The sequence below is a fragment of the Stomoxys calcitrans genome, chromosome 1, assembly GCF_963082655.1.
Source record: "Stomoxys calcitrans chromosome 1, idStoCalc2.1, whole genome shotgun sequence".
Taxonomy (NCBI): Eukaryota; Metazoa; Arthropoda; class Insecta; order Diptera; family Muscidae; genus Stomoxys; species Stomoxys calcitrans.
In genome coordinates this window covers 164951211-164963867 of record NC_081552.1, presented here as the reverse complement: position 1 = coordinate 164963867, position 12657 = coordinate 164951211, and the positions used below count along the sequence as shown (strand labels likewise).

Sequence of the window (12657 nt, the reverse complement as noted above, 5' to 3'; positions counted from 1 at the left end):
TCAAAATACGTGCTCTGTTAAGAATGTTCATCGCGAAGCTAATTTTTGGCTCAATGGCTACGTAAATAAACAGAATTGTCAATTTTGGAGTGAAGATCACCAGAACCACTGCAAGAGCTACCAATGCATCTAGAAAAAGGCACAGTTTGGTGCAATTTTTGGACCGCACATCTTCAAAGATGATGCGAATAGTATCGTAAAAGTGAATGATGAGCGCTAAATGTTGGAAAGAATATGCCAAAATTGGACTAAGCGGATGGACCATTTGAGGCTCAGTCATGGTCAACATTTGCATGAAATAATCTACATTAAATTATGTGAACCGTACTATCGATGCAAATAAAGATTTATGTATTTTTCCGAATTGTGTGTGCTTATTTTTTGAAAAACATTTTTGTAGCTCTTAAAAAATCACCCCTTATATTGCCAAATACGCATACATATTTTAACAACACCTCTATTTCGGTTCCGTATGAGTGTATTCCTGCTCGGCAGTATTAGTCCCAATGTTAAAACTCAAATTAGTCTTGTGGCACTATCGAATCATCTAGATCGCTTTAAAAGGCTCAACAATATACGAATGTTCGCATCCATTAAATATCACAAGTTCTCAAACAAATGAGAACCTTAAGTGGAACTCCTTCTGACCGCTAGTGCGGGACACACACATAGCAGATGTTTTATAGTCTCTTCTTCCTCGAAGTCCTCTTATGTTCTGCAAAAGTCGTTACGTGGAACCTTTAGTCTGTCAGCATGTTTTCCAATCAGACAGTGACCTGTCATGACGGACACAATGACATTCCAGTTCTCTTGGAATGTGTTAGGTAGTTCCTAGTCCCAAGCGGATGATTTTTAAGCGCCTTCCACATGATTTCAAACTCATATTTGGTTTAGATAAAAATTTTTTAACGCCGTCAACAAGATTTCAACCTCATATAGTATTATAGGTCTAACAGCATGACATGCTGTCATACACTGGGTATATACCGCAGCTGTTAGACCTGTAATGCTGTATGAGGATGAAATCTTGTGGACGGCGCTTAAAAATCCACCTACTGTTCAATACTCAGCCGGATCCAAAGAATGGCTTGTTTGTGCATCACAGCCGCACTGAGGACGACAATATTTAATGCATTGAATTTAATACTTTTGGCAATGACTCACTTGCAGGAGTGTAGGGCAAGAGTTGCATTTCTTGTCCTTTCCAAAATGTTTTATTTAAAGTTTAATTTCCTGTCCAGCAAAACACCCAGGTATTTTGCGCTTTCAGTAAATGGCATATTTTCTCCTCCAAAAGAGATAGGTGCCACTGTGGGTAGTTTGTATCTCCTGCTGAAAAGAACACCTTCTGTCTTAAACGGATTCATGCCACGTCGATGAATGGTAATGGAGTCGAAACTTTTTATAGCCCAACAATTTTCAACTCAGACACAATTTCCCCAATAACCTTTGACGAATGAATACCTGTGACAACCTCTTCTGGCACCTCGTTGTCCTTTGAAGAGTTTCCCGGGAAATGTGTATTAATGAGTAGTTCTAGTGTTTCTTCACTGGATATTCTCCATACATTCTTTGAGTTCTGAATATATCCCGCTCAAAAGGTTTCGAGTATAAGATCTACCTTAGCCTTGAAGACTCAGATGTTTCTGCCCAGAATTTGTTCTGAGCCTTTCTCAGCTCGCCCTTTTAATTTTTCTATCTCAGTTCTATAGACGTCCCAATTGCGTAGAGCCCTTGTGGCCTTCGCCGTGTTGGAGAGCTTTCTGCAGCTCTTCCATAGACCAATCAGTTCTGGGATCCTATAAGACGATCACTGTTTGCACCTTGGCTTGGATCTAGGACATGCTGACACAAGCGAGTCATTTATGTTAATGTCCTCCACAGTTTCCACTTCCTTTTGCAACTTTTAATATATTCGATAAGCAGCTAACCCATTTTCGTTTATATCCGAACTACCCCATATCTGGTAATGTGTATTAGCATCAGTTCCTACAATGAGTCTCTTTTCCCCTGCAGAAGCGGCTTTAACCAGAAACTTAAGGCTTTAGTTGGTCAGTCGTCCTCCATAGATGCATTATTAGCTACTGCTGTTGAGCAGCCCAATCCAACTAGATGACTCACCCGTGATCGTGGCAGGGAGATTTCCATTCTCCTGCAATCCGCCTGATACACCTCTATATACCTTTAGTCTCAACTTGTTGATTCCGTGGTATACAACTCCTTTAGATTGGTTGAGGTCTGCGAGAAACCGGAGTTTAGTACGAATACTTCATGTCTCCGGCCGCCATCTGACTCATCCAATCTACTAGTCGATAGTTTGATTGAAATTACATTTCCTTGGCCTCCCAAGAATGGATTCTGGATCTGAGGGAATCCTTGGTATCTAAACCTATGCCATTGGTCGAGAAGGAATATCTCCCTTCTTGATTAAATCCAGTGCGCAACGATGCATTTCAATTGAGCATCGATCACCGAAAACAAGTATATTTCTGTTATTAAAAATAAATATTGTATAAACCTACCCAAACAGGAACAAATTACATCGTCTTTTCTAATAGTTTCCTTATTTCATTTTGAAAACCTGAGGCAAGAAAGAAAAAATATTCAACAAACCACATATGACTAATTGTGTTAGAATTTGGTACATTCCTTAATTTGCATTTTTGATTGTGGTTGTATCCAGGAGATACGAGTATTTCGCATCATCGTCTTGAGGCATGGCTTTCGTTTAGTGATACTACTATGCCGCCAATTCTTGATGATTCTGATGTGTGGGTGTAGAGTACATATACATACATGCATAGTATATTGGTTCAATTTTTCTGAGGGATCAATTTGAAAATTCCCCATGGAATCACTTTGCCACAATGAGTAGAAGTAAAATTCGTTAAAAATACTTACCGTTTCTTTGTTAGCCTTTGATTTCGATAGAACTTCTTCCAGCCATATCCATTGTTTTTCCGTATCCTGGTTTTCGAATTCCGACAAAGCGCTAACTCGTCCACCGTTGTCCATGCCATTGTAGTGCATGCCAGCCGGCATTACATTAATGCCACGATGGTGACCACCACCATAGCCGTAACCATGCCCGGAGGACCAATCACTGGCGTGACCATGATGCTGATGCATATTGCCATGATGGTAATAATAATTCTTGTATTCTGATGAATCGGATCCACCAGAGCCACCACCTATGCCCATGCTGGGGCCGCCACCGCCATTCATCATGGAATTGGGCGGCATGCGTTGCCGCACAGCTGCTAAATGGCTTTGTGCATATTTTGGATCATGGCGCATAAAATTTGTATTCAATGCTATTATGCGAAGACGACTTTTTGTTTGTTCGATGGAATAATAGCCACCTGCAATGGACGACAAAGGAGAACAATTTAGTGCAGATCCAAGGACACATCGATACATACGTAAATATTGAACAAATCAAAAGTAACTCTCGGGACAGATGTTTATACACAAACACACACGTGCAGACACAGATAAGCCCGCCCAGCTTCCCTCAACTCATGTTGTGGCATAAAAGGAATTCGAAATGAAAATTTCTGAAATGTATGTCAACAAAATGAAGGAAAATATACTCTAAACAATGTCGCTCCTTGTGTTTCTGTGCATCGTCGATATTGCCTTCTAATCAAGACATCAGTTTGTTTGATATTTACTTTTGTTTTTGTTGCTACTGCTGATGTTGCTCCTGCCTCCTGCTGGACAACATGATGTAATATTTACCCGATGGGAATTTTCTTATTGCCATGCCACAACACTTGTAAGCACTGTATGGCAAATTGGGAAAACTGTTTCTGGCATCAAATTTGACGGGGACCTGGCAAAACACACACCTCACACAATTCGAATTTGAAATGTAGCTCCCTTTAGATGTAATGGGCATCGAGTAAGACCACCGCAATAAAAATCACAGGTACCCCATAAGGGAAAACATACTTAAAATACAACACAACGAAACGAGGCAAAGGCTTTGTTTGAATAAATAATTTGTGAATAGAACTAAAGCTCATACGAAAATCGATATATTTTAAGGGGAACATAAACATTGGATTGGGGTCATACCATTTGTAACGCATCGCAGCATACATTTTCATGCAAAGTAAATGGAAATGAATTTTTATGATTTTTTACGATAGCAAATTTGTATTCCCTACACCACTACTGTGCATTTGTTCGTAACATCCAAATAGGAAGAGAGATAGTCCGATGGAAAAAAAAAATACGGAACGATTTAGCTATGTACGTCCATCGATCCGTCTGTTTGTACATGATCGTTTGTGTACACAGTACAGATCGCAATTTTTATCAGTTCTTCTTCAGTTTGGCTCGGACATTATTTTTTTGAGCTAAGACGAAGCAAATCGTATTGAAAGAAATCGGTTTAGATTTATATGTTTTTCGATATGAAAAGGTTTTTTTCTCTAACCAATCTTCATGAAATTTGACATTAGTAATTCCCTTATGATAACTCTGGCGAATTTCATAGATTTAGATTAAACTCTCAATAAATGTATCTTCCGATTTTTGCTTTTCAGATCTTTGCCAGAGAATTTACCAACTGATACTTTCAAAATTTTTGCACAGAAATTTTCGCCATTACTCTCACAATATGTACAGATGTTGGTTGAAATTCTTCATTACAAATTTAAGCATATTTAAACTTCGACAGGGCCACTTTGATCTCAAGCTTTAATCCATCTGCGTTTCATGAACTTTCAGCTGGAAATACCAGAGTTTCGTCAATCCAAGACTGTGCCGCTGGCAGCTGTGTTTCGCAATCGAACTCAAGTGTCGACTCAGATATTCGATCGAAAACCTCTTCCATTCCTTCCAAGTTTCTAATCGTCGTTTCGACTATACTACGATGGTGTGTCTAAGTCAAATCCTCTATCCATTCATCCAACGCCCTAAGGCTCATAGCAGCAGTGGCCGTCTCACACTAAATCTGTATGTCTATGTGCCGGAAATAGCCTCAAATATATCAAGACAACATATTTTCGAAAGCTGTTGTATTATCCTTACGTTGGACTTTTTTTCAAGAAAGTATTGTTCTAATCACGATCGGCTTCAGGCCCCATTTCCAGCCCACGTCCCGTCTAGAAAGTGCTCAACATTTGTGAATCTTCTCCGTACGCCCCTGAATGTGATATTGGATGCCACCGGAACGTAAAGGTTAGCATGTTATGGTGTTGGGGTGGCCCCATAGACACTCTTTCCCTAATATTGAAATCAAATTCGTGCTTTACTTTCAAAGAACTTTCATTTGAGCCCCATAATGATATGGTCGTAAATTTGTCCTCTTTGGCGCGTTTTTTTGGCAAGGGTGGCCCCCCAATCACTTGGTCCCACACTTGGATACCAGATTCTCATTCTTCATTCAATTTTTGATGGTTTATCTGGCAATTCCGGTTATTGGACAATAACAAATTGTTAATAAAAATAGAAAAATTTCTTTTGTTCAAGCTTTTGTTGCCAGTTAAAAGATTTTTGTAAAGGACATATATCTATTATCTTTACTGCAATGGCCTTATATCTAAGCCAGTCATCGGCTTTCTGTGTGCTATAAATCATGAAAAGTCAAACTGTACTAGGAATTTCCTTATCGAATTCCTATTTAGCAGTTTTCTAGCTCTTGCAGTCAAGACGTCTACTCTTTGATTCGCATTTACTGCACTGGCAGCTGGCACTGCTCTTGGCCCTACCATCTTGGTTGTTATGGCCCTAAGGGACGTGTACTCTGCGAGAAGATATTCACACTCGACAATCTCCCATTAAAACCGTACCACCTGACGCATTCTTGCTATGGTCAGCAAGCGTAAACAGAACTTGGGCTAGCATGAACTATTAGATTTCAGTCAATAGAAGATTGTTGCGCTGGAAAAGTGCCTCGTTTGTGGTCCTCGTCATGCTCCATAGGTGAGCAAGTTTATTCCGGTCCAGATAAACGCCATGTGTACGTTATAGCCATTGATTATTCAAAGGCGTCAATAATTCGCCTTGTAGTATCGAGCATCATAGGCAGTCAGTGTATAAACAAGAGTTGGTGCCGGCCGCCCTCTCACTCAGAATCTCTACTCGATAGCCCAAATTGTCCGAGACTACAGTTGTAAATCACACAAATCGGAGCGACGATTTCTAACCAGTGCGGTGCTCCCGTGTCGGTTTGAAAAAATAATTGGTTTTCATCGCCTCGCCTATGCCAAGACAACACATTCTCATTCATATTTTACTATAGAAATGACAGTCCAATTATTATTTTTTTATACCCTCCACCATAAGATGGGGGGTATACTAATTTCGTCATTCTGATTGTAACTACTCGAAATATTCGTCTGAGACCCCATAAAGTATATATATTCTTGATCGTCGCGACATTTTATGTCGATCTAGCCATGTCCGTCCGTCCGTCCGTCTGTCTGTCGAAAGCACACGCTAACTTCCGAAGGAGTAAAGCTAGCCGCTTGAAATTTTGCACCAATACTTATTATTAGTGTAGGTCGGTTGGTATTGTAAATAGGCCATATCGGTCCATGTTTTGATATAGCTGCCATATAAACCGATCTTGGGTCTTGACTTCTTGAGCCTCAAGAACGTGCAATTCTTATCAGATTGGGATGAAATTTTGCACGACGTGTTTTGTTATGATATCCAACAACTGCGCCAAGTATGGTTCAAATCGGTTTATAACCTGATATAGCTGGCATATAAACAGATCTTGGGTCTTGACTTCCTGAGCCTGTAGAGTGCGCAATTCTTATCCGATTGAAATGAAATTTTGCACAACGTGTTTTGTTGTGATATCCAACAACTGTACCAAGTATGGTTCAAATCGGTCCATAACCTGATATAGCTGCCATATAAACCGATCTGGGGTCTTGACTTCTTGAGCCTCTAGAGTGCGCAATTCTTAGCCGATTGGAATGAAATTTTAAACGACGTGTTTTGTTACGATATCCAACAACTGTGCCAAGTATGGTTCAAATCGGTCCATAACCTTATATAGCTGTCATATAAACCGATCTTGGGTCTTGACTTCTTGAGCCTCTAGAGGGCGCAATTCTTATCCAATTTGAATGAATTTTGGCACGTAGTATTTTGTTATGATATCCAACAACTGTGCCAAATATGGTTCAAATCGGTTGATAACCTGATATAGCTGTCATATAAACAGATCTGGGGACTTGACTTCTTGAGCTTCTAGAGGGCGCTATTTCTATCCGATTTGGCTGAAATTTCGCAAGACGTTTTTTATTGTTACTTTCAACAACTGTATCAACTAAAGTACAAGTCGGTTCATAACCTGATATAGCTGCCATATAAACCGATCTGGGATCTTGACTTCTTGAGCCTCTAGAGGTCGCAATTATTATCCGATTTGCCTGAAATTTTGTACGACGGATTTTCTCATGACCATCAACATACGTGTTTATTATGATCTGAATCGGTCTATAGCCCGATACAGCTCCCATATAAATCGATCTCTCTATTTTACTTCTTGGGCCCCAAAAGGGCGCAAATCTTATTCGAATTGGATAACATTTTACACAGGTCTCCAACATATAATTTAATTGTGGTCCAAACCGGACCATATCTTGATATCGCTCTAATAGCAGAACAAATCTTTTCTTATATCCTTTTTTTTTGCCTAAGAAGAGATGCAGGGAAAAGAACTCGACAAATGCGATCCATGGTGAAGGGTATATAAGATTCGGCCCGGCCGAACTTAGCACGCTTTTACTTGTTTTAAATTATTTTTTATACGTACCACCATTGGATGGGGTTATACTAATCTAGTCCTTCCGTTTATAACACCCCGAAATATTGATCTGAGACCCCATAAAGAATATATGTTTTCGAACGTCTCGACATTCTGAGTCGATCTATCCAAGTCCGTCTGTCGAAATTACGATAGCAGTCGAACACGAAAATCTAGCCGCTTAAAATTTTGCACAACTACTTACTTTTGATGTAGGCCGTTAATGATTGCAAATGGGCCATGTCGGTTTAGATTTGTATATAGCTTCCATATAAACCGAAATCCCGATTTGACTGAAATTCATATGGTGTTCTGTTATGATTTCCAACAACTCTGCCAAGTACGGTCCAAATCGGTCTATAACGTGGTATAGCTCCCATATAAACCGATCTCCCGATTTGACTTATTGAGTCCTTCGATGTCCTATTATAACTTCCAACAACTGTGCCAAATACGGTCCTAATCAGTCTTTAACCTGATATAGCTCCCATGTAAACCGGTCTCTCAATTATCCTTGATTCGTTCCTAGATTCTTTAATTTTTGCTGGTTTCACAGAAGTTTGGTATGTTGAATAAAAGTATGCCCTTCAACTTAATATAGTTTGTATAAATTTTTAGCAGAATTCATGTTGTTAGGTTCCCGAGATTCGTTTTGGCTGAACTTAGCACGCTTTTACTTATTGAACACATTTCGAACCGAACACTGATTTTGGTAATAAAATTCAATGATTTGCAAGCGTTGCTCGTTAGTAAGTCTATTCATGATGAAATGTCAAAGCATACTGAGCATCTTTCTCTTTGACACCATGTCTGAAATCCCACGTGATCTGTCAAATACTAATGCATGAAAATCCTAACCTCAAAAAAATCACCCTTTACTTATCATCCTTCGCAAAAATTAAACTTTAAAGACGAAGATGTTTTCCAAAAAGTTGGAAAATTCTTATCTTTAAATTAAGTTTGCTAATGTTTAACTCGAATCTTTCAAATTAGAGTAAACATTTTTTTAGTGTAGTGTAATGTGTTATTTAATTTTGGAAATTAAAATTGAGTAAAAATTAACACATATTTGAGGTGCTACAAATTACAGGTATTGAAAATCTTCGATAGAATAGTCATCATCACATCAATGGTTCAAAAGTAAATTTTGTTAATTTCACCTATCGAATTTTTAGCTACAGACATATTCTTGTTTTTTGATCCATTATAAGAAAATTCCAACCGTTGTTTTTTGATTTTGAATATTTGGTTACCGTCAAACAAACGGTAGTATTCATGTATGGCATATGCGTGTGTGTGTTGAACACTTACAGAGCTCTCACAAAATCAATTTCCGTTAAAGGCACTTTGCAATTGAATACCTTTTAACCAGGATGCTGACTTCAACACAATAACTAGAGAATGCAATGTTAACGACAGCACTCCAACCCAAACTGTTTGAATGCACATACACAACGTGGTGGTTATAAGGTTGGTTTACATAAAAATGATGTACACTAAAAAAAGATTAGAACAAATTAAATTTTGTTGCTCGATCGAAGGATTTTGGAAAAGATTTCGAGCCAAAGAAGCAAAATTTCCTAATAACGATGCTGTCTACAAATTACTTACGCTCATAACCTTCGTTTAGACTATTGATGGCTCACTGATTCTCGTCATACTATTTACATCACCACCACATTATATCTTGGTGCTACGTAAAACTAAGTAAAACTAACCGCTTGAAATTTGCAAAAATGCTTCCTGTTTCTGTAGGTCGGTTGGGATTGTAAATAGGCCACGTGGGTTCATGTTTTGATATAGCCGCAAAATAAGCCGATCTCGCGTTTTAACTTCTTGAGTCTCTAGAAAGCGCAGTTCTTATTCGATTTGGATGAAATTTCGGTGAGGTATTTTCTTTCAACTTTTGTCATGCTAACCTCTGCGCTACGGTGGTCTGATATAGCTGCCATATAAATCTGTCTCGGATCTTGACCTCTTGAGTCTTTAGAGGGCTCAACTTTTATCCGATTTGAATGACATTTAGCAAAAAGTGTTTTGGTTTCCAATGACTCTGCCAAATTTGATCCAAATCAGTTCATAAACTGATTTGGCTGTCATATAAACCGATCTTCAGATTTGACTTCTTGGGACTTTAGGGCGCATTTACAACCTGATTTGGTTGAAACTTTGTGCGACCGTTTTCTATGGCTTCCCACAGCCGTACCAAGTATGGTTCAAATTGATTTATAACCTTGTATAGGTCCAAAATAAATCGATTACTCGATTTTACTTCTTAAGCCTCTGGGTTGCCCAATCATTTGGCTGATATTGTAAATGTGGTAGTTTTTATGACTTCTGATTGTCACGACAAGTACAGTCTATATTTATGTGTATATAAAAAAGTGTCAAATATTATGCAAGGTATGTTATAAGATTTGGCCCGACCGAATTAAAAGCGCTTTTACTTGCTATTTTTAAATACAAATATTTAAGGGCGGTCATATTTATTAGGCTATTCGTTTTTTTAACAAGCGTATAATGTTGTACTTTTTCCAAGGCTAATTTTTTACCTTCAAAGATTGCAACTTTTATTAACATATTTTTAATTCTTGATATCCCTGGTCAACAACCATATTCTCAGATTTTTGTATTTCTATATCAAATCATGGCGTTATATCAAAGTACGGCAACAGATTTTCTCCAACAGTTTTGTATATCAGATATAGTTAAGTGCTGTAGTTTACGATTTTTTACTTAGATTTTTATTTTTATACCCACCACCATAGGATGAGGATATACTAATCTAGTCTTCCGTTTGTAACACTTCGAAAAATTGATCTAGGACCCCATAAAATATATATATATATATTCGTGATCGTCTCGATCGTCGTGATCGTCTTGTCCGTCCGTCGACATCACGATAGCGGTCGAACGAGTAGAGCTAGCCGCTTGAAATTTTTGCATAGATACTTTATATCGATGTAGGTCGTTGGGGATTGCAAATTGATTGCATATGGGTTCAGATTTGGATATAGCTTCCATATAAACCGATCTCCCGATTTGACTTCTTGAGCTCATGGAAGCCACAATTTTTGTTCGATTTTGCTGAAATTTGTGTGTAGTATTCTATTTTGACTTCGAACAACTGTGCCAAGTACGGTTTAAATATAGTGTTTAGTTATGACTCTCAACAATTGCGCCAGTACGGTCCAATTCAATTGAAATTACGCTTCAGTCTTTAAAAATAGAGATATTGAGCTGAAACCAGATCGGTCAAGATTTGGGTATAGATGCCATATAGACAGATCTTTCGAATTAAGGTCTTGGGCCCATAAAAGGCGCATTAATTGTCCGATTTCGCTGAAATTTGTATCACTGAGTTGTTTAAGGCCCCTCCACATCTTTCTGTAATTTTGACCAGATCGGACCAGATTTGGATATAGGGTCCATAAAAGGCGCATTTATTGTCCGATGTCGCCGAGATTAGGGAAAGTGCATTATGTTAAGGCCTGCGATATTCTTTTTTAATTTGGCATAGATTGGTCCAATTTTTTTTTGTAACCGAACTTAACCTGCGATATGCAGTTCGAAAAGATCGAAAATGGGCTATATCGGACTATATCTTTATATAGCCCACATATAGACCGATCCGCCGATTTATGGTCTTAGGCCCATAAAAGCTACATTTATTGTCCGATTTCACTGAAATTTGGGACAGTGAGTTGTGTTAGGCCAGTCAACATCCCTCTTCAATTTGGCTGCGATCGGCCAGACTCGGATGTAGGTGCCGTATAGACCGATCTCTCGATTTGGGACAGTGAGTTGTGTAAGTACTATTGATTTCCCCTTCAATTTGGCCCAGATCGGTCTAGATTTGGATATAGATGCTATATAGACCGATCTTTCGAATTAAGGTTTTGGGCCCATAAAAGGCGCATTTATTGTCCGATGTCGCCAAGATTAGGGAAAGTGCATTGTGTTAGGGCCTTCGATATCGTTTTTCAATTTAGCTTAGATCGGTCCAAATTTGGATATAGCAGCCATATAGACCGATCTCTTGATTTAATGTCTTGGGCACATAAATGACGCATTTAATGTCCGATTTCGTCGAAATTTTGGACATTCCGCTTTGATTTGGCCCAAATCGGTTCAGATTTGGTTGTAGCTGCCATATAGAACGATCTCTCGATTTAAAGTCTTGGCCCCATAAAAAGCGTATTTATAATCCCATTTTGCTGAAATTTGATACAGTGATCGGTCTATATTTGGATATAGCTACTAAAAAGAATATTTTGTTCTTCAAAACTGACATGGAATTATTAGACCACTCAATGTCCGAGTCGAATTTGGTCCAAATCGGACCATTTTTTGATATAGCTGCTGTGGGGGTATAAGTTATGCTTTTTTCACCGGACTATGACGAAAGGTGGTTAATATAAATACCTGAGGTGGTGGGTATCCAATGTTCGCTCCGGCTTAACGCCTTTCTTTCTTGTTGGATACTTTTATATATCGTATATTATTATTGTTACAGACGAGGTAGTGCTTGGAATGTTTGAGGGAAAGATTATACGTAAAATATATGGATCAGTTTGGGTTAATAGAGAATATAGGCGTCGTATTTACCACGAGCTGTATGACGACGATAGCATAGTTACACGCATCAAAATACAGAGGCTGCGTTGACTAGGTCGTGTTGTCAGAATGGATGAAGAAGCTCAAGCAAAGAAATTTTTGAAGGCAAACTCGGTGGTACCCGCAAACCGAGACGACCAAAAGTCCGAAGAAAATTCGAGTGGTTGGAGACACCTCGAAACTTGGGGTCTGAGATTTTGGAATGAGCGCAGAAGATGGAGGCGCTTGGAACAAATGCTCTGTAATAGGCAATTAAAGTATGTATT

The 12657-nt window shown here is 38.7% G+C and overlaps 1 protein-coding gene across 4 annotated transcripts in view; it reads right to left on the bottom strand.

The window, feature by feature from the left end:
• LOC106091595 (uncharacterized) overlaps nt 1-12657 on the bottom strand; it is a 1079098-nt gene that overhangs the window by 336650 nt on the left and 729791 nt on the right. For all 4 annotated transcript variants that reach the window (XM_059363025.1, XM_059363031.1, XM_059363034.1 and 1 more), the window contains one exon: nt 2902-3362. In XM_059363025.1, the coding sequence (XP_059219008.1) occupies nt 2902-3362 (461 nt within the window). The remainder of the gene's footprint in view (nt 1-2901; nt 3363-12657) is intronic.